This window comes from Anolis carolinensis, chromosome 2, assembly GCF_035594765.1.
Source record: "Anolis carolinensis isolate JA03-04 chromosome 2, rAnoCar3.1.pri, whole genome shotgun sequence".
Classification (NCBI taxonomy): Eukaryota; Metazoa; Chordata; class Lepidosauria; order Squamata; family Dactyloidae; genus Anolis; species Anolis carolinensis.
Window position 1 is genome coordinate 128,495,225 of NC_085842.1, and position 23,314 is coordinate 128,518,538.

The following is a 23,314-nucleotide window of genomic DNA, read 5'->3' on the forward strand; positions in this document are numbered from 1 at the left end:
AATACAAACCAAGCAACTTTCCTCAATTGCTGGGAGCCCTTTGGACAGCAATGAGAAAGACCCAGTTCTGGCCAACATTCAGCCCCTTTAGCCTGCACTGAGGGTCCAATTTTAAGCTGATTCATGAAGGTTTTTTTTTTTATCTTACCAAGCCAAGGTGCTCCATGCTGCCCAGGACAACCTCTTAATCAGTCACACCTGTTTGCCTCAGGTGTAAATCAGCAACAACATCAGCAGCAGTTTTAGTGGACCAGAAGCTTCTTGAGCTAATAATAGAGCAAATGAGCTTTAGCAATTCAGGAACATGTTCACACAGAAGAACAAAATGGAGGACAAAGGCAAAGAGGGCAATGGGAGAAGGACCTTCCCTGCCAGCTAACTCATCTGCCTATTTCCTTGATAAATTTGTGCAGGGTGTGATTGAGTTCCAACATTAACATGGTGATATCTTCCCATTACTCTCAAGATAAGCCAAGGCCATCCTATCCCAATTAGTTCTTGGCCTTGAAAGTACGCACACCAGACCTATCTCCTCATTATTACAATAGTCTTCCACAAGTTTCTCCTACACATGTGACCTTTCTCTTCATGTAGAATGTTCTGTCTTTGGTCACATGGTACATATAGCCATGGCTAGAGCCTCATGGAAAGGATCATGTTGGTGAAGAATTGGTATTTCTGAACCAGAAGGCCCCAGTCAAACCCCTTTGCTTGTTCCTCCTCAGGGCCTGGCATTGCACCAACGGGCCAGTGAGGAGCGGTCGTCCACCCCGGCCACAGTTCAGTCCTTCTTGGCCCAGCAAAGACTAGCCACCAACACGCGGCGGGGCCACCACAGCCGGGCCCAGCCTCTGCTGCTTCGGTATGTTGGGTCAGACAAGCCTTCCCAGCTGTCATGATCTGGAAAATGCCTGCTGGGTGCAGTGTATCCAAGAGAAGTGAAACCTTACCTCCTGCTTTCCCTGCAATGGTACCTCTTTTTTGGAACTGGAGTTTCCATCTGTGTTGTTGACATTTTTCAATTGCACAAGGTTCTTTCTATGCCAAGGCTACAGTTCTCTTGTTTTACAGAAAGGAGTTGGATCTTCTCTTATGAATGTAGACTTGTCTGTTCTGTTTTCCAACACAGCTGGGGGCAGAGGCAGAGATCCTGTTTACACATCCCTTTTAAATTCTGGTGTTTATGTGGCTTCTGCATCATCCTGTTCATGTCATGTTAAAATACTCCTCCCTCAAAGTCCTCATCTTGATATAAGTTGGGGCCTTTTTCTTCCACTTCCGTTCCTATTTCCTCTGTTGGAAATAATCTCCTTCTGGATTACTTTGACAGGGCTTGGAAATGTTAATTTTTGTGGATTGCAACTCCTTGCACGACCTCTGGGAGATGCTGAGAGTTGTAGTCTAAGAATAACTCTTCCCAGCCCTGTTTTGTGGTGCTGAATGTAGAAGGATGAGATGACTGCTATGTTCTTAGTCTTGTGGTTGGAGTGTGGCTCCTTTAAGCAAAGGTGACTGCTCTGCCTGAACCACCTCTTCCCTGCCCATGGCACCACATGCTTTGTGGAGTGGCTTGTGGCTCCCTTCTGAGAAGGGGCATAGCTTCAGTGCAAATACAAAATCAAAAACCTCTCTGCTTGGCACTGTCTGAACACTAAACTAGCTTTAGATTTAAGGGAGTGGGAAAGGGCTTGCAGTCCAGTCCATTATCAATTGGTGTGCACAACATTACTGTCTTCACAGCAATAGTTGGTCTGGTGCTTTGAAAAAGTGCTACTGGGTTTTTATTCCCCATTAATAATAATTTTATTCCTCTTTTTCAGTTCTGGGAGGAATTAAAGATGCAGTATCGTTTTAAAAATAAACTGTTCTTTAAAGTTTGGTTTTTAGTAAATATTTTAGTTTTAATGCTGTAAATGATATGTTTTGTAAAGCTTTCTTGTTCATCCAGGCAGGTGTGTCTGCCACTTTATTTTTCTATTGGACAGAAACCTGGCATGAAATGATGCAGGGAGAGATGTCTGTAGAATCTACACTACAAATAAAATACTTTTAACCTTTTCTTAAGTCATTTGATTCTTCTGATGAGAGTGCAAGGGATAATTTGCTCTAAGGTTATAGCTTACAGAGGTTTTTTTTTGTTTTGTTTTGTTTTTTGCTCAGACCTTTGTAAAAAGTGGAAATTAAGCTTTTATATTTTGTGGTGGGATTTCTCTCATCACCTCTTAAGTACACTTCTATGGGCATCTGATGTCATTTTTCTGAATTTTAGCTGGCAGCCACCATTACTCATTCCACCAATACTCTTCTTTCCTAGGTGGCCAATCACAACACTTCCTTATAATGGCTTTTTGACTGGTTACTAGCTTTTAGATTTGCTGATCCAGTCATGTAAATGTCCTCTAGTAGTTGAAGCTGCTAGCTCAATATAAAGGTTGCAAACTCATTCAAATGAAATTTGCAACAAAATCAGATCTGCAACTAAAGTTATAACTACTCAGATCCTGTCCTCAAATTGGAATATAAATGCCCTCCATGGGGAGCATATTGTACAAGGAGAAAACACTAACTTCAGTTTGGGTTTTCATTTTAATAGCATACGTCAATTTGACAAGTACATTTTGAGAAAGTGCCTAGGGGTTTGGGTATCAAAGAATCAGTGGGCTTGGAGTAAAAAGGGGAAATACCGGAATTCTTCCTTGCTTTTATCCAGTACTAGGAAATTGTGTAGAATGTCACTGAAGTTAAAAGAATCATTAGGAAAAACGGCTTCTGCCCTGGGTTGTTGTATGTATTCCGGGCTGTATGGCCATGTTCTGTAAGTATTTTCTCCTGATGTTGTTGGAGTGGTTAAGCATTTCTGTGTTCTCAAATAATATATTGTATTTGAGAACACAGAAATGCTTGACCACTCCAACAACTATCATGTCAGACTACACAGAGAAGCCATTGAAATCCACAAGCATGTGGACAGCTTCAACAGAAAGGAGGAAACCATGAAAATGAACAAAATCTGGCTACCAGTATTAAAAAAACTCAAAAAACAGAACAGTAGATGGGAAGCAACACTCTGAGGGCAGAGGAGCTCCAGGGACGGCTAATGACTCTGAACAAAGGATGCCCCCCAGGCAAGAGACGAACCTTTCCAATGCTAATTAAGGTGATTAACAGCAACATTCATGCTGGCTTCCAACTGACAAAGAACTCTTTTCACACCCTGGACTCTCCACAGATATATATTAACCTTTCTTGCCTAGTTTCTCCATGCCTCACAACTTCTGAGGATGCCTGCCATAGATGTGGGCGAAACGTCAGGAGAGAATACTTCTAGAACATGGCCATACAGCCCAGAATACATACAACAACCCTGTGATCCCGGCCATGAAAGCTTTCGACAACACATCGGCTTCTGCCCTTCTTTTGAAGAGACCTGGCTTTAAGACAAATATCAGTACTAACCCTTTGTGTGTGAGGTTTTTCCCTCCTACTATAATGAGATTTGAGGATATTGTGTTCTCATGTCACTGCAAAATGTGTGTAATATTGTAGGCAGCCAGTACTGAGGTGCTCAAGCAAAGAGTAAATGCCACCAGGAGTGCTCTGCAATGATCCTGCTGCTTTCAAGTGTGGTGGAGGGTATTGCTGTCTTGCCACTCATGACTGGTCATTACATAATTTGCACATAGAATGGATTGTTCTAAAATCTAGTTTTATGAAAAAGAAGCAGCTACATTTTATTTAAAAGGAAAATTAGCACTTTTAATAGCTTAAGAGGGTTGGAGAGTAGCACACTGCTCAAAAATCATCCTTGTATTTCAAATACCATTTCATAAAATTAAATGAATGAGTTTTAGGAAAAGGGTTCTCAATTTTCCCCAATATCTCCTCCTGCTCATGATTCAATGAGAGTATAGGATGAAGAAATGAAAGACAATGACCACCAATAGCTGTTAGTAGATTTGGAGCAGGACATCTGCAAGAACAGTTTTGTGTTCACTTCTACTTCTCTGTGCACATTTAGTGTCTTTAGAAAAACAATTGAATAATAGTATTTTAGTCAAGTTGGCTGTTCATCTCACTCCTTCCTTGGTGAGTGAGATACACAACAACACTTCATTAAAGTCAGGTGTTCAGTGGGAGGATAATTTTTAAAAATGACCTTTGTCCAATGGTAGTAGTAAAGACAGTGCTTACAAGGTCTTGTTTTCAAATTTCCCCAAACAGCACCTATTCCACCAGTCTGATTTCTTCTGCCCACCCATTTCAGACCCTGCATCAAAGAGTATCACTAGGGAAGACAACTCTTTGTAATAGCTCCACTCCAACCAATAGAAGTTGAAGTCCTCACGCCACATTTTCCTCTTCAATGGGGCTCTGTAGCCAGGGAGGGTAGCCTGCTGGTGGAAGACCTTTGCTGGTAGTCTCCTTAGAGCTATGAAGGGGGGAAGGATCTGAAGAACCATGTTCCAGGAGAGGCTGGGACATGTCATCGGCTGATTCAGAAGTAGACATGTCTGCAAGAGACACACCATCTTGAGAATGAGTTGCAATGTCCTCGTGAGGCGGATCACTCAGCCCATCTGCCTGGGCCTCAGTGTTCGTATCAGCCCCTAAGCCAGTGGCATCGTGGCTGAGGTTTCCCTCCACCTCAGAGCTGAAGTGAACGCTGTTGGGGAAGTGCTGCACTGGAGAACCACAATTGCAGTCAGTGGGGTGTGTGTCCTGACAGAGGCAGCTGTAGGTAGTGGATGTTTCCGAAACACAGCTGTTCTTGCGTCTCAGAAGAGAGAGTCGGCGGCCAAAGCCTCCAGGGGCAGGGCCTGAGAAAAGCAGGCGGTTCAAGAGATGGGCTGGGACATTGCGTCCATGTTCAAGGCCTTCTGCAATGTCTTCGAGAGGTTGGAACTGCATGTCTTCCTTGGGCAAGCTAGAAATCAAGGCAGGGTTGTTAAAGAGAGCAAATTGGCCACCACAGGTTGCCCTAGAAGAGCTCCCATCACAGCTCACTGCCACCCATGCCCTGTCATTTTCACTGGAAAAAATGTTGGCTTTATTGGTTTCCATTTAGCCAGCAGTCAAGGGAGATTTCATGACCTGACTCCTTCCCAAACAAGGATGGAAGTCAGGTCAACATGAAACAGTGGATACTGGGTGGACAAAACACCTCCACGTACATTGCATTTCCCCCCATGTGTATTATACCCATAACCAAGCAGGGAAACTGCATTCCTATGCTCTGCTCTACAACAAAGGCATTCCTTACGTCATGTCAAAAGTGGAGCCCTGGAAAGATGGCTGTTGCAACTGGAAAACAGTGGCTGCTGTGTATGGGGCCCGAGGGTTTGAAGCATCCCAATATTGATCCTTCTCCAGGCGAGGCAGGTCCCCGTACATCTCGTCCACAGCCATCATTGAGACCTGGAAAGGAAGAACTCCAAAGCTAAAAAATACTGCTGGGGGTGGGGGGGAGGCAGCAGAGATTGAGAGCCCATATACGTCAAGGTTGGGGTGGTATGGGAATTTAGGTCTTGAATTTGCAATTGGCAGGTAACTACAAGATATCACACATTGGATAATTATGGGGGGTACTCCAGAGGTGACATCAGAGGTGTAACTATATCGGAAAAAGTAGAGGTGACATACAGCGTGTGGATATATCAGAGGCCAATGGCATCCAGAGTTCTTGGCATAACCCCTGATGCCAGGTGGAGCTTCTCCATAACCCTGACCCTTTCTAATCTTGCAAAGGAGTAGGAGCAAAGCACTATTAGCTGATGCTTGTTAACTTTGGCTGGTACTATAGTCTACTCTGTTCTTCATTCCTCTTTCTAGTGCTATTTCCACTGAGTGGTCAAAGATATTGGAGTTAGAGATGCCATTCTGAATAGCCTCCGAGGTAGGACGCTGGGGAACCATTCATGGAGGAGATGAGACTCATGGAGACTTCTAGAAGCCAGATGGGAAGCCTCTAGGGATCAGATTAGGCCCACAGACTAGAGGTTCCCCTTCCCTTCCTGTTCAGTAAAGGGCAGGTCCTATCTACTTCACAAGTGTCCACAGTCCACAACGGGAGGGAGGAGAATTACCTGGAAATTCCTGTCAATCAGTAGATTGGTTTCAAAGTCGTCATCGTCTTCCCCAAAAGGGTTAATGAGCTGCTCAGCCACCTGCAGAGTGTATAGAGCAAAAGTAAGCAGGTGGAGCATTCATTTCGCAGGCTTGCCTTTTCATTTGTTGCCAGTGGCAGAATAGATATAGCAAAAGGAAGCAGACTCTGGCACTCTTGCAGCTTTCAGGACTCCTCTTGAATCACTTGATAATAATCTGCCATCCTCTCTCTCTCTCTCTTTTTCCACTCTCTGGTTACTTCTATGTCATTCCAAAAACCTAACATGCCATAATATACCTCCCAGCTGTCATACCTTGAGCCATCCGACATAAAAGAAGAACTGGAGCAGGGTAAAAACAGGGACCCACAGATCCAAGTCATGTCCCTTATAGTTCTGGCCTGGGTCAAGAAACTGCCGTCCAATGAGACAAGAAACAAAGTAGCTGTACACAGCAATGGTAACCACCTGTTAGGGAAAGACACAAAACAGACAAAAAATGAGGCACCAGGCACAGAAACTAGGAGCCTTGGCCTCTAGACAAGAGCAGCTTAAAGCTTCCACTAAACCAGAGGTGTAGTGAATCCATGCTAGATTTTATTTTAGGTCTCAAGGGAGCTTTCCAAGGTATTGAACCCCTCCACCAAGTAGATTTAGGACTTTAAAGATCTCCTTTAATAATCGTGATAAAATCTAGAGTGGATCCAACTAATGGAAAGGAAACCTCTGCTTGCCTGTGCCACTTAACCCTAAAGATCTAGCAATTCATTCATGGCTATTGGCAACTCCCACTAATGATCTTTTGTATTCAAAGTTGAGGTTACTACTGAACAAGTAATAAAATAGGTTTTCCACACTATTCTTTTAATTAAATCTCCCTACGGGAAAGATAATGACTATAAACATTAATGCCCAAAGTTACAAGACTGTAAATCCAGCTTGTACTCTGATGGACCCATATATTTAAAAAATCTTTTTTAGGAATGTACATATACTCTTTCCTTACTTCAGACTTCCAAAACCTACCTTTTCAGCCATGCAGCAGCCCCCAAATGTGAGGTTTCCAAAGTGCTACAGGTCAGGGCACCATGCAATGTCTGCCATAAGGCTCTTGGATTGAGTCATGAAGGTGCTGCAGAACCCCATGGATTCTGTCAAGCTGCCTGTGCATCCTGTGACCAAAAGAGTGTTACAGCCACCTTTCCCCCACAGGCCAATCTGCAGTATCTCCGAACTCTTAATTCAGAGTGCTGCCTGGCTGAAATGACCAATTTCTTGCAAGGGAGTGGAAGACACTGCCAAATGTAGCTACAAAGATATAATTCCTTTGTTGTTTTTAGTGAACACCCATCTGATGGATCTTTTTAGTTAATTTATGAACCATTGCCTCTCCTCAGTTGGACTCTGAAGACTGAAGTAAGCCTGGATGGCAGAGGACTGTGCTGATAGGACAGTCCTAGGGTGGTTATGACCCGGGAAGAGCTGCATAAATGGAGGATTAAACACTGCCTCCCACCAACTTTTCCTTTCACACATGCCCCGCACTCCCCTTATTGAACTGCAACATCTATAATTTCTCATCATGGGCAATGCTGCCTAGAGCTACTTGGACATGCATTCCAAAAACGTCTGGAAGGCACCATGATTCCAACCCCTGGCCTAAATATTTTTCTTTTCACTGCTTCAATAAACACATTTGAGGACAGATTGGCTAATTGTCATTAAGGCTGTAGCACCATGGGAAAGTGCACATCAAAGCTTGCATGCCTGTTCGGACAAACTCAGTACCAGGTATGTGAGAAGACTAGCTTTTACTTTGAGTTTAGAGAGTCCCCAGATAGACATTGGTGTAAGAAGCCACTAAATGTAAGAAGTAATTCTACCATCTAGAAGACAGCTATGGAACTTGGTGCCTTGAAGATGTTTGTGGGCAACAACTGCCATAGTCAGCTAGAATTAGGCATTTGACTTGGACTTCTGAGATGTAAAACTCATAACATCTGGATGGCCAAGTTCAGCATAAACTTCTATGTATCATCCAGTTCGACCCATGTTAGTGGGAAACAAAACAGAAACCTAAATGAAGTCCATAGGATGAACAAAATTCATTCATGCGTGGAATGTGACTCACCTGAGTGTAAACTAGTGGTACACTGATCCAGTCGTAGTGATACAGCATGCTACACTTGCCACGAAAGACATTCAGCTCCTGTAACAGAAGAATGTCCATTGCTAAATATCTGCTTGGCTAATATGCTTCAATCTGGCTTTAAGCATATTTTTGGCAAAGACAGAAATCTTGACTCCATGAGGGGAGAAACACATGAAACCCAGCTGATTTTCTAGGTATCTTTCTGGACAGGCTTTCCTGAGTTGGAGGTGGGAGGCATGTTGGTTTTGACAGTTCTACTGTTTCTTGTAGGACCAATTCCAGAAGGTGGTGCTGTGGGGCTGTTGCTTGACTATAATATTTACATATTTACAGGGGAATCTCAAAAGATAAATAAAAATATATACATAATATGGGAATCTCAATAGATGCCACCTTATTTCCCACGTTTTCCAATATTAATACAAAGTTACATTGGAGAAGCCATCTAGGGCCTCTGCTGAGGTGTCACTGTTTAGCAGATGACACCCAGCTCGACTTCACATTTTCATCTGAGTCAGAGGAAGTGAAAGTGCTGAATTCATGCCTGGACTCAATAAAGTGTGAATGAGGATCAAAAGACACAAAACTCCATTCTGACCAAATGGAGGTGCTCTGAATAAGTGGTCCAAGGAGATACTATTTAATTTGTCCTACACAGAGTTGGCCTTTGCTTCAAGAATCAAGGTCACAACCTAGAGTGAGACTCTGTCCCTGCATTTCTGGATAGAAAATGCAGTTATATTCGACGTCTTCAGTCCAAAAACAATCATTTCCATGCTCACCTCCATGAGCAACTTAAGAGCACAGTTATCACGTATGCGACCTTCTTTGCATGCTTGCGCAGCCAAATTGGTAAACCAAACACAAGGAATCCAGTATCTGTTATAAGAAGTATTAAAATTTTCAAATTTCTTGCGTTCTTCTCGAGTCATGAACCCTGGAAATAGAAACAGAGAATAATGTTGATGCTACAGCTTCCGGTATTATTTATCTATTAGTTATCCAGATCTAGGTTCTTATTATATTAAACCTATATAGTTGAGGAATACCTAATGCTGCCCAGTACCCTCTAACATCCTCACCTGGCATGGTTGAGAGGCACTCCCTAGCATTACGCCAAAATTTTGGATTCATCATAGTCCCCAACAAGGAATTGTATTTACTCTGCACTTATTTCCCACCATCTACCATATTTATGCAAGTCTAATGCCCACCTTTTTTGACTAAATTACATTGCTGAAATTGAGGTGCACATTAAATTCAATGGCTCATTAGAGTCATACACCTAAACCCGCCTGCACTGTTGGGCAAGAGATCATATATTTAGTTCAATGCTTCACTGTTTTACTGTTTAGCAATGGCTTTATATGGTTCTGGACCTGCTTATCTTATCTTATTGCCTCCTCCCCTACCAACCCACGTGGGCCTTAGGATCTGCCGGGGAGGGCCTTCTCTCGCTTCCACCTTCGTCTCAAGCGCGACTGGTGGGGACGAGGGAAAGGACCTTCTCGGTGGAGGCCCCTCGGCTCTGGAACTCTCTCCCCAGGAAGACCCTGTGCACCTTTCACAAAGACCTAAAGACGTGGATGTTCTGGTGTGCTTTTGTGTAAGCAGTTCCACCAGATACTCAGCCTGCTTACAACTCATTATCAGTTATTGCACTTTATCACTGTTCCTTTCCCTTTCTGGTTTTAGTGTTTACTGAGATTGCTCCTCCGCCCTTATTTTTGATCACCCTTATACCTCCTAGGAGCCCTATTCAGAGTTCTACATAATTTTACCCTCTGAATGTTTAGTTATTATTATTGTCCTGATTTTAATTCTGTTGATGTGTTTTTATTGTTTTATGTAGTTATGTTTTTAATTGATTGTTCTGTATTTTAACTTGTGTTGTTGGGCTTCTCCCCATGTGAGCTGCCCCGAGTCCCTTTGGGGAGATGGAGGTGGGATACAAAAATAAAGTTATATTATTATTGTTGTTGTTGTTGTTGTTGTTACTATTATTATTATTTGTATAACTACCTAGCTTTGAATTCATATTGATGCATTGAACTAAATATATGTTTAATAACATTCAAAACTTTTGTATTACTGTAACAGTGGATATTTGTCTCTGTAGTTCCAGGGAACCCATTTTCCTTTGTAGGGCAAGATATCATCCCAGTTGGGGACAGAGGAGGGAGAGGCAGCAGTGGCCACAAAAAGGCTGGTGGGGAAATGGTGGGAGGTGGCTTCCTACCAACCTTTTGTGCCCACCACTGCCTCGCATTCCATTGGACAGCAAATCCTGTATTTGTAACACACACCTTCAAAACTGAGGTGGGCATTATATCTGATGACACATTATATTCGAGTAAATATTGGTAGATATCCTCTTGGTCCTTTTTCATATATTATGCCCACAGGTTTACACAGGTTGGTACTTTTTAATTGCAAAGCACCTTGAGTCCCAGTTTTAGGGAAAGGACGGTATAAATGATCATGATGAATAGGTATGAGGGTATCATGCTTAATTTTTTTTCATGTCAGGAGCGACTTGAGAAACTACAAGTCGCTTCTGATGTGAGAGAATTGGCCATCTGCAAGGACGTTGCCCAGAGGATGCCCGGATGTTTTGATGTTTTTACCATCCTTGTTGGAGGCTTCTCTCATGTCCCCGCATGGAGCTGGAGCTGATAGAGGGAGCTCATCTGCGCTCTCCCCGGGTGGGATTCGAACCTGGCAGCCTTCAGGTCAGCAACCCAATCTTCAAGTCACAAGGCTTTAACCCACTACGCCAGCGGGGGCTCCTATCATGCTTAATGACATTATCAGAGACTGTCGCAGGGGTCATCCTGGATGTAATATTTGCATTCCTTGAAATCAGGCTAGGCTTATTAGAATGCATAGATCCCCCCAGATTAGCCTTGGAGAAGTCTAGAACCATTTGCCACAGATAAGGAAGAAATTGCGGACTAACAAAGCCTGCTTCTTTGAAGTGTCTGAGGAACCTACATTCTTATTTCTAAAAGAAATCTAGTCCCCTAAACACAACATCTGTGCCTCAAGTTTGGGCCCTAACATTGCAAGACGGGATAGTCCTGACCTAGCACCCCTAGTGAGAGAAGATTGTAAAATAGTAATATTAGAGAGGAGCATATGCCAGCAATGGCTATGTCCATTTGGGTAATTAATTCGTCAATTGCTGGTATGAGGCCCCAATACAGTATATCGGTCTATTCAGTCCTCAAAGCTGAACGTTTGTTCCAGGGACCTTAAATTATGTTTTTGCATTTTACATGTAAAGCCAACTGGTTTGCAAGAATTTCTCCTTTTCTAGTGATACTCTTCTGCTTATTATCCTGCATAACAGTAGCATTCGGAGACAAACGTTCATTCTAGATCGGAAGATACCTAGAATTTTGTTGAACTGAAGTACTTGTTTGCATCATGCTGTCTCTAACAGTCCTATAATGGGAGAAATGCTGTCAGTTTCGGCCTTTCCCCTCAGTGCTCAGCTCAGTTGGAAGAAAGGCCCCCAGGGTGGCACTCACCTGCCTCCACCACATGGTCCATTGTGGGGAAGCGCTTGAACACTGCAGTACTGACTGAACGCAAGATCAGTACTGCAGAAAGGCTGCAGTACCGCATGAGCGTGCGCCGGTAAAGCCGGCCCTTCTCATCAGAGCCGTGCACGTTCCCAGAGATGGCACACATCAGGCGATCTGGCATAGGCATGCTGGTATACTGGCTCCACCAGCGGTTCACCACCAGCGTGACGTAGAAACCTGAAGACGCCCAAAAGATCAGATTTAGTTAGACCTCCTCACAACCAATGGAATGAGACAGTCTCACACTGAGCTAAACCAGGATTACAGCTAGAATGTGTTCAGATTGCTAGAGCTCTGGAATCTGAAGCTGATTTTAAGAGCTGGAACAAGGTTTTGCAGTGTAGACTGCTTCTATTCTGTGCTTCTTTAATCCACTGCTTGTCTATTTTTTTTTCTCCACAACAGCCAGTCAGCCTAACAGCCCATTCAGGAGGCCCAGTCTTCACTAGGCTTCCCTCTTATCCACAGTTCACCACCCACTTTTTATTTCTGAGGACTTTTTGAGTTTTCTGTATTTGAAATATTTGGGACCAGAAGCTTTTTGTATTTTTTTCAGACTTAAGTCTTAATAAAAATGTATAAATGTTTCATATACATTTTATACACACAACCCTGTGGTAATTTTATAAAGAGTATTTTTAAATTATTTTGTGCATGAAACAACTTTTGTGTGTATTGAACCATCAGAAAGCAAAGGTGTCACTATCTCAGCCAACCATGTGCACAGTTTCAAATTTTGGAGTATTCTAGATTTCCAGATAAGGGATACTCAAAGTGTATTTCTGAAAGCCTGCAGAAAATATACTGATGTTTCATATACATGGGTAGTACCATTTTGACTACATAATTATCACCACTTGTGAGGATATGTGACAATTATCTGAGGATTTTCAGAGTGCTCCCTCCATCCCAACCCACCACTTCTGAGAAACTGCAGCAAAAGTAAATTTCTTTTGCTACGGATTCAGTTACTTCCTGGACTTCTTTAGATCCAGGGAGATTTGAGTTCCAGGGGTCCTCTTTTTAAAGTTGCTACAATATACACAAATTACCCATAGAGCTCAGCGAAATTCCTTTTATGGATGGCAACCAAGGCTGCATTGAAGTAAACAATGTTGATGGTAACAGAAACATCAGAATTCTCTGTAAGTGATTGGAAAAAAGAGGTATGGAGCAATTGCCCTTGGCAATCTGGCCCTGGCTACCCAAAAATCCACAGTCACAAAGAAACTTTGCTGGGTTCTGCTGATCCACTCTGCCCAACAGTTTCTTGAGCACTCTTTGGCTTTTGTGCTTTGAAGACTAGCAAGATAGAAAGGACTAGCAAAAAATGGGACTAGAGATGTCTTTAGGAAAAAGGTCTGGCTCTAGCAGCTGAGTTACCAGAATGGGAAACCCATCATCTGACATGTGTCCGGTGCAGTTCATGCATCTCACCCAGAACAAAGGAGACAGGAATGAGGTTGGCGTAGTTGTCACAGTAAATAACCACTCTTTCGAAGGTTCGTTTCCGCTCCTCATCTAAGACAAAGCTAGAAGTAGGAATAAGAAGAAGAGCAGGAATAAGAAAGAGGAATATTTGGCACAGGTTGGGGCACTTGGACTCGCAAAGAGAGAACGCCAGACAGCCTGACAAAAGGCTCCATGGTTAAACTACTATTAGACTTCAAGGCTACAATCCAGGACCCCATGATTCAACACCTGGCCCAGCATGGCACATCACAATCCCTGGGGCTGATGCTAGGGGCACTGCATATCACCTCCTTCCCTCCAGCTCTCGTATTTTTAAGGATATTTTATTGTTAGATGTATTTTTCTATCATTCGTTTGCATTTTAAAAGCATGCATATGATTACAGATAGTCACTCAATTTGTTTTTCCCCCCAGAATTGGCAAACCATTTTATGTGTTTCATTTTCCCTGTAACATAGCAGGAATGTAAAAGCAATTTTAATCTATGGGATGGTTGGCCTAAAGAAGAAATGATGATTGCGGGATTTTTAATTGAAGAACTGCTAGCTGCTGTTTAAAGCAGTGCTGGGGAATGAGACTGCAAACCTTATGTTCAGTCTAAAGCAAGGAGGGGGTTGCATTGCCCACCACTTTTGTTGGAGTGCACCTCCCAGCATTTCTCTCCAATGGTTATCCTGGCTGGGAGCTGGAGGACTATATAATTCCCAACCCTGGACTAATCCTAACCCAGTTGATTTAGCAAAAAAAGGTGCTGTGGCAGTTTGTTCATTCCCAGGTCCTTTTTGTGAGGCAGTTCAAAACAGAGGGTGTATTACATCAGTCTCATACCACATTGATGGCTACAGCTAGATCCTGTAGAACCCTGGGATTTGTAGTTTGGAAAGGTACTTGGAATATTGCACTAGAGTTACTGTGCCTGTCTCCAGAGGATTCTATATGAACATCACTAAACTACAAATCCAAGGATTCCATTTAAATAATCTGTCATTGCTACCGTGCGAATGACACTGATATATAATCGTATGTACTGCAGATGCATCCAGAGTTGCAGACAGTACAGTGAATGAAAACCAAATGGCAAGATCAGATTGCCCTCGGAAGAGAGGGATGGTTTACACAATTTATTACCGAAAGGGATAGAAAATCTGAGGAACACAATCTAGGATGTACATTTGTAAAGCAATTAATTGCCTGTTATGAAATGAGTGGGTGGCAACTGCTCATCACTGTCTATTATTTGTTGTTTAGTGCAAAATGTAGAAATAACATGTTTTGTTGGAAACTTTTTAAAAAATTAACTACTTTTAAAATACCCAAATGGCCCACAACCTCCTCATAGAATTCCTCAAAAGCAATACTTTAAGCATAATGAGTAAATTACACTTTAAAATACAGTGAACTGGATTGCATGAGTTTATGCTACATATTTTTTTTTCTCAAAAGTGCTACTTCCTTTTATGCTGAAAGAGACTAACAGTGTTAGGTCTTTGAATACTGTTACTGATGCCAATAATTACACTATTAACCCTCACCATGTGACATGTTAAATTGCTTGTAATGCATTACTTCTCAGCTGTACTGCAAAGTGCATGAATACAAACACACATGCTAGAAGCTGAGGGTGGTGTGTCATGCCAAATCTGTAACAAAATATTCGACTGAGTCACGGAAAGTGACATGTGCATATTCCCTCCATCTTTACATACATATATAGATGTACCAAGGAAGTGGTGCACAAGGAAAGTGACTTGTGATTTGCTTAGTTGTCAAGATAATAACAGAGTGTGCAAAACTAATCTTGTCTCTCAACAGAGACTAGATGAATTTTATCTTGATCTCAGGTTGAAACCTGGAGCAGTGCAATTCAAGATCAATGATCCATAGAGCTTGCAGGACACAGAAACACTGTAGATGCTTCCACGCATTATTCCTCATTGCCTCAATTGACCTGCCCCAAGTTCCAACGTAATGCACTGAGTTGGAGATCAAAGTCAGGCATATACATAAAGTAGTCCTTCAAAAACAGTTTGAATTCTATGGCTCGATGCATAGGTTTCTTGCATTAGCAGGGATTTTCTGATAATGAATTTCCTCCAGTTTTCTGATTCTGAATTCCTCTTAGGATTGCCAGTAAGACAGATAATTAATGCTTTGCAAAATTAGGTGAGGCTGGACGTTGCCATATCATGCCCTCCAAGTGTCCCAATTCTTAATCTTTTTGTCCTACTTTTCCCAACTGCTTTTAAAATGTCACAGTTGATCTCCCCTCCTCCCACTTTCCCCCTTAGGCCTTAGCTTACTTTAATTGCTGCAAACTGAGTTCAAAATGTAAAAATTATTTACAGTCAGCTAACTCAGCAGGGGAGAGAAGGGGGCAGAATTTTGCCCTTTCCCGGTAGGCTCAGGCAAAAACAAACTGTCAACAGTCTCTCCTAGCTCGTTCATTCTTCCACATCGAGAACTCTTACTGTGTAGACCACACTGTAATGTTGCTTGGCCATGTGTATCCTACTTTTCATATGCACAATGCTACAAGGAATGCCATATTTATACCTATTTTCCCCATTTCATTTTAGTGTCGTATTACAAGTTTTAGTACTACATTGACACAGGAGAAACTATGCTTGCTGCAGAAAACCAGACTAGTAATGTGTTCCAAAAATTGGAAAAAGGTTTCTAAAAGCCCTAAATAGGAAGTAGGGGTAACCAGAACTGCCTGTTCTCTTTACACTGGCCAACGTATACAAGGTTGTTTCTTCACTCATGTTGCTGTTTACCGATAGGTAAAGCTGAGTCCCATGTAAATGACGGAGAAGACCAGGAACTCCTTGTAGAGCAGCTTGTAGATGCTTCCACGCCAAAGGACCAGCAACTTGTAGAAGCCGCCAAAGCGGGCATTGGCCACACGGGCCGTGTAGGTGACAGTCATGGCTTTTCAGAAAAACTTCAGCAGCTCTGCAGGACAGGGAGAAGAGAGGTCAATTTGACAAAATAGCAGTCCATGTCTGCGTCACACAAAAGAACTCATAGCTGGAAAGCTTCTAGCCACCTCAACAGCCATTGCCTTCTGTATATTATCACGCCCTTCTATTATAATACCATTATAAATAAAATTAATCAGATCTAGTATACATAATTGGATTCTTAGTGAAATAAAGTTGTTTTAACAAACAGAGGTAGTCAATCACCTGCGTCCCTTGACAGGAGTATATATATTTTTAAAGAGCGAACTATTACAGATAGTACTGGACTCTGCAAGTCCCGGGTTCAGCCATAGAAACCCTCAGTGACCTTGGGTCAAATTCCTTGGAGGCTTTTAAGCAGAGGCTGGATGGCCATCTGTCGGGGGTGCTTTGAATGCGATTTCCTGCTTCTTGGCAGGGGGTTGGACTGGATGGCCCATGAGGTCTCTTCCAACTCTACTATTCTATGATTCTATGATTCTATGAAATCACACTCTCCCAGACTAAGATGAAGGCAAAGGCAAACATCCTCTAAACATTTTTTTGGAGAACGGGAACCATACTACTCTGTGACAAGGGTCATCATAAGTCTAATTTGAGTGGAAGGCAAATAAAACAGCAGGAAGTGTGTGACATATTTTTGAACCAGCGTGGTGTAATGGTGTGTTGGATATAAGACTTTAGGAAACCAGCATTCAGATCCTTGCTCAGCTATGAACATGCATTGGGTGACTTTGGGCAAGTTGTAGTCTCCTAGCCTCAGAGGAAGACAATAGCAAACCTCTTCTGAATCAACTTTGCCAAGAAAATCCTAGAATAAGGTCACTATAGGTTCGAGGCAAATAGCACTTATAGGCAATTTATAGACAAATACGGGATGAGCAGAAACAGGTAATTTTGGCCTAGTAAAAATATCTGAGATAACAGGATGTACACTAGGTCCACACTACCATCTTGGTGCTGGAATGGTCATGGGATCGAAATCTCTCATACAGGAATGTATTTATAATTGAAGAAGATAACAGGTTTATCAAATAACACATCCAAAGCACAGTACTGTTGCAGAGATAAACCTGTTGCCCGAGTTCTGAGCAGAGTGGGGCCACTAGTCAAAATTATTACATTTGATCATAATTACATGAAATGTTATCACCTTTCCAAGCCCTACAGTAACTTAAGCCTGTAAACAACTAGCCTTAATTGTATACAATTAAAAAGTCATGTTTATCCTGTCTTAATTTCCCTCATTTTCCTTCGTTGTTTCGCCTTTGGCAGTTTTGGATTGTACCCTTCTCAGGGCAGAGACCTGTTTTTGCACACTGTTGGTATTATATTAGTAATAATACCTTTACCACTGGAAGAGTGTATTGCGCTGTGCACTCGAGCGGGCTGATTCCAAAGGAGTTTTGCAGATGCCTCCAGACCCAGGGGACAAACCTATGTCTGGTTATATCAGAGAAATCATCTAGTACTGACTGTTTCTAAGTAAGGATTTTGAACTTTGGAATTATTATTAAGTTGGAACAGAGCTCAACATTATCAGGAAGGTCATTATGAATTTTGACTACTAACAGATACATTTTTGAAAAACAGTGAAAACACCTGCTCTCTACTACCCATTTTAAAAAACAATAGCTGTGGAGGAGGCATGTTATAAAATAACAGTATTGTGCCTATAATATCCTCCAAAGAATATGTAAAACTTAAATATCTGCCAAGCGTGAGGTATGAAGAATCTTCTGAAGTAAGACCTAGAATTAGGGGTGTGGCATGAAATGGTCACAATGACCCTAAAGGACTGTATGTAGGATGGCGAAAATAAAGAGAGATTGTAAAGCATTCCAAAAGCTTATCTTTCTATGGACGTGAAAATGGAAAATTCAAAATGCATTTGGGGACACTGTGTAGCCCAAATTTGTGCTCCACTTTCACATGTCCACTAATGGGAGTTGAACTGGCAGCAGCTGGTGAATGGATCTGATTCTCTTCCATGTGTTCAGTGTAGCAGCTCACTCCCAAATAAGTGTGTGTAGGGATAGATCATTAATTACTCCTGGAAAGACTCAGATACAATGGTTGTTCATATATCGATAGTTATATATTGCTTGCTTGATCATATATTTGCACTTTTGATAATTTCTAGAGCACTCGGCTCTTGCTGGTCCTAGCCTTCGAAGGTTCAAGCCCCTCCTGCCCCCACATGCCCAGGCCCAGTGGGCTGTCAGAGTAACTTGCCTTCTTTTAAGGTTTGACCCTTTTTCAGCTGAAATTCCGAGTGGTTACGGTTTCCCTACTATATCTTCTTAGCAACCCTGCACATCAGCTTGTGGATGAGAAACAAGCCCAAGGTCACCCATCTGGATTCAGATTTGAATTTAGATCTTTCTGAGTTTAGCCCAGAAACGGCAACATACTGATTTTCAACTGACACAATTGCCTAAAGTGGTGGCTCCCAGTCTTTGCTTTCTAGTTAATTTGGATATTCAGAATATCTGGCGATTATACATGCTGGCTAGGGCAAATGGGAGTTAAAGTTCAGAATAACAAAGGTTAGCAATCTGAATACCCTAAGGCACTAGATACTGTTTGATCTTGGGCACTAAGCAGAGTGTGCTCTGGTTAGCATTTGGATGAGAGACTGCCAGCAATTGCCAAGTGCTGCAGGCATATTTCTTTATTTACCATATTTATATCCCGCCATTCTCAACCCCTGGGGGACTCAAGGCGGCTTACAAACCGCACTACATAGTGCATAAAACATAAAAAGTTACATTAAGATTAAAATAAGCATACATGAAAACATTTTTAAATACAATCTAATGTTAAGACACAGCATCCAAAAACAAGGTCTAAGGCTGATCCAGAGGAAATTGCTCAATTTCAAGTTATTGCATAACTACTTCTCAATGGCATGCTCCCAAAGCCAGGTTTTAACTCTATTTCAGAGGAAGAAACTGGCAATGCCACCTTTGAAGCGACCTTCCCTGAGAAAGCCCTATGAAAATAATGGGGTCGCCATAAGTCTATAGGCAGCTTAACAGTATGTAAACGCAGGGAGTAATCAAAAGATAAAGAGAAATAATATTTTCCTAGTGTACAAACATAGAAAGTTACAATTCGTGTTATAAAGGAGAACAAAAAATTGAAATGGAATCCAAAGACACAGATGTAGAACTGTGTGAAATACAAATACAATAAGACTGCATGAAATACAAGTTTGGGAAAAGTAGCCACAAATAAGGATAATTACTTTGAGGTAAACTTCTCCAAACAGCAGTTTCCCACACCCTTAATTGCACAATTTTATATTATCTGGAAAAAGCAGGAAGCAGTGCAGACAAAAATGCAGAAACATATATGAAAGATATGATGATTTGAAAAACGACTCGGTGTTTAGACTACGGCAACCCTGCCAATCTCTCAGTTTTTCATTTAAAGCTGCAGGGATCCGATGTGTGGGTGGTGGACCAGTGTGCCAAATGCAAAGAAATCGCTTGGCAAGATTGTAGCATTATTACTGACTTGTTGCAGCAGGGTATTTTCCTGACAAAAGCAGCTCTACCTTGGGCAGAGTAAAGTAGTCATATATGACAAAATCTGGAAAATGTACTCTTGAAGACAACCTCCCAAAAAGCAGCTATGCTGGGAGTTGTCATCCAATTAACAATTTTCCCAAGATGTGGTCTGCAAGAGATCATCAGGAGAAACCTTTCAGTAACATTATCTCCAAGTTGTGTTTGCTTGCTGAGGTATTTTTAACTGTTTATGAATGGGAACGGAGGCATCAGAGGAATGTTATGCTGGAAGGGTAATCCTTGTATTTGGGGATGAACTAATTGCTCCAAAGGAAGGAATTCTCTCTTTGCACAAGATCTGGCTCAAGTTGTTCAAGGGCTGCAAGGTGTACTTTGTCAGAGCCAGTCTCCAGGAGGGGGAATAAAACAGCTCAGCAGCATCTAGTCTGCCAGCCCATAGTCAGCAAGGGATCCCAACCTAGCAATGCTTTTTTCCCTCCCAAATCTGGTACATTCCATTGAGAGATTCTTTTCTCCTGCTTGTTTTTCCAAGGGGAATTGAGAAATCAGATTCCTCCCACTGTGCCGGCTGCAATCAAAACTCTTCGAGTTTAACAATAGTAGGCAAGGGCCTTTGAAGGAGGCCCACTTCCCAGGCTATCTAAATGAGCTCTTTCATTAATGAGTAATGCGGGGAGCCCATGTCTCCCTCCCCAAAAGACCTTAGGCTGGTTTATTGTTGGAACCAGAACTTACAACAACAAAACCCCAAAGCCGCTGTTTGTCTTTCCTTTTGGAGCAGCTATGAGCTGGGGAAGCCGGGTGGAGAGAGAAAGGGCAGAGGGGGCAGTGAAAGAGGACTTAGCTATGTGTGGGAGAAAAGTGTCTCCAAGCCAAAAGATTGCTTTTTGATGAGATGACTATTAACTGTGTGGGTTAGAGCTGATAGGGGAGCAACCTGGTCCAAGCAGCTGTGCTGCAGGCAGTCCTGTAGAAATGCTTAAAAAATGGGCTTTCACAAAACCAGACATTACAGATTGCTTTTGGGACTAGAATCAAATCAACATCTTAGCTACAGATAGAAGACCTCTCAATTTTTACCATGCCCCCGGTGGCGCAATGGGTTAAATCCTTGTGCTTGCAGGACTGTTGACCTGAAGGTTGCCGGTTTGAATCTAACCCAGGGAGAGCGCGGACAAGCTCCCTCTGTCAGCTCCAGCTCCCCATGCAGGGACATGAGAGAAGTCTCCCACAAGGATGGTAAAACATTAAAACATCCAGACATCCCTGGGCAACGTCCGTGCAGATGGCCAATTCTCTCACATCAGAAGCAAATTGCAGTTTCTCAAGTCGCTCCTGACACCAAAAAAACCAAAACGAAACCATGCTTCTGACTTATGGTAAATCTATTATTGTGTTGGGTTTTGTTTTGGTTTTTTTTTTTGTTTTTTTGGCAATATTGGTTCAGAGGGCCTTTTCCCTTTGCCTTTGCCTTCTTCCTCTGAGGCTGAGAGAAAATGACTTGCCTAAGGTCACCCAGTGGTTTTCATGGCTGAGCAAGGATTTTAACTTTTGTCTCCAGAGCCAAGGATCAAATCAATCTGCCATGCTGGCCCTCAGACCTCTGCACCCTTCACCAAAAGATGGGATAGATAAAGGTAAAGGTTTTCCCCTGACGTTAAGTCCAGTCGTGACCGACTCTGGGGGTTGGTGCTTATCTCCATTTCTAAGCCGAAGAGCTGGCGTTGTCCGTAGACACTTCCAAGGTCATGTGGCTGGCATGACTCCATGGAGCGCCGTTACCTTCCCGCCAGAGCGGTACCTATTGATCTACTCACATTTGCATATTTTCGAACTGCTAGGTTGGCAGGCGCTGGGGCTAACAGTGGGCGCTCATTCCGCTCCCAGGATTTGAGCTTTTGGTCCACAAGTTCAGCAGCTCAGCGCTTTAACACACTGTGCCACCAGGGGCCCCTAAATGGAAAGATGGGATATCTAGATGGAAATACGACTTACAGGCACAAAAGGATGATGGCCCGGCAAGCACAGTATAATACTGCAATGTGGACTGCTGAAGTAATTGGCTACACACTCTTGTCAAGCAACTTGTGTGTATATATTTTCTCTAAAGTCAGCAGCAGAAAACAACACTCATTAAAACAATTAAGGAGGGTTTGATTTTCTAGTTTCAAAAACATTCAAATTTAACTGAAAATTGTTTTCAACATGGCTATCATAGCATGTACAAAACAGTAACAAAAACATCTCTTCCAGCTTCAATGTATAGTCTGTATTTCAACGATCAGTCTATTTAGGATAAAATTATAGGTGTTTCTATACAAGTGTCGTTAGTGGTATAAAGCCCTTTTTATTTATTTGATCCACAACACTTTATCACTAAAAAAGAGCAAAGAAAATAAATTTGTGTAAATTAATTAAAACATATGCTTTGTTGTGTTTTGCTATGCAACACAAACAGGGCTCTCTGGATGACTTGCTCTCATTTAATAAAACAATTGAAATGTGGGGGAGTTGTGTTACTATGTTGTAGTAACACACTATAGTATGTTGTAGTAACAAACTTTAAAGTGCCACAGAATTGATTCGGTTAAACACAAACACAATCTTTGATCATATTCGATTTAGCTTTTTTTGTCTCTGTCTGTTCAAAAGTGTTTGGGAATTTCTCATTTCTTCTACTAATGGGAAGTAAATCCCACATTCTTCCCCCCGCTCCCCCCAAAACACACCCTCATACACAAAAACGCACAGGCACAAGCGTTTTTGTTTTAAAAATGTACAGACTTTAATAAGATGCTGCCTGCTCCTTTCTTGGGATGGCTATCAGCATACTATTCATACCTTCTTCACAGTATCACAGACACTGCAAACCAAAGCTGAGAAAGGAGTGACTCTCATATCATAGAATCATAGAGTTGGAAGAGACCTCATGGGCCATCCAGTCCAACCCCCTCCAAGAACCAGGCAAATCTCATTCAAACACCCCTGACAGATGGCCATCCGTATCTATCCTGCGTTTATTGATAAAATTGGGTTTTCAATTGAAAATGCTATTCATTGATTGCATAATAACATAGGCACTTACCATTGCTAAGTTTATTTGGGGAAACTCCCCTCTGCTTTTTAATGACCCTCATCCACACTCAAATAAAGAAGAGGAGAGAAAGTGCCCAAGATTCAAATTTGTTCATACAGACAAATGACACCATCCAGAAAATCTTGCAGGTAAACATATTTACTTATACTTCTAACCGGAAAAAAAATAGCAGTCATGGAGCCCACAGAGCTGTAACAACTTTTGTGGGAACCAACCCCTGAATAATAGTAAGACCAGTTCCATGCAGGACTGGGTCACAGGAACTGGTTTATCACTCACCTGTGTGCACAAGAGGTTATCGGTTGCTTTGGCTTCACTCTCAATAAGGCCAGCTGGAGAAAGAGAGCAGTCCAAAGAGCACAAATTCCCCTGACAATTGCTCCCAAATCCAAACTCCAC

At 42.2% G+C, this 23,314-nt stretch overlaps 2 protein-coding genes across 2 annotated transcripts in view; one reads left to right on the forward strand and one right to left on the reverse strand.

Annotated features, from left to right (window-relative positions):
• Positions 1-2,058, forward strand: part of hook2 (hook microtubule tethering protein 2) — a 35,994-nt gene extending 33,936 nt beyond the window's left edge. The window contains exon 22 of the mRNA XM_003225212.3: positions 726-2,058. Within this exon, the coding sequence (XP_003225260.2) occupies positions 726-899 (174 nt within the window). The 3' untranslated portion in view covers positions 900-2,058. The remainder of the gene's footprint in view (positions 1-725) is intronic.
• Positions 2,059-3,732: 1,674 nt separating this feature from the next.
• best2 (bestrophin 2) lies at positions 3,733-23,314 on the reverse strand. The gene is made up of 10 exons (XM_003225199.4): positions 23,195-23,314; positions 16,097-16,274; positions 13,284-13,378; positions 11,790-12,023; positions 9,039-9,193; positions 8,236-8,313; positions 6,420-6,572; positions 6,084-6,164; positions 5,261-5,415; positions 3,733-4,924 (listed from the first exon to the last, which is right to left on the reverse strand). Exons 2-10 carry the CDS (start codon positions 16,246-16,248, stop codon positions 4,342-4,344), a joined length of 1,686 nt encoding a protein of 561 aa, XP_003225247.1. The 5' UTR covers positions 16,249-16,274; positions 23,195-23,314; the 3' UTR covers positions 3,733-4,341.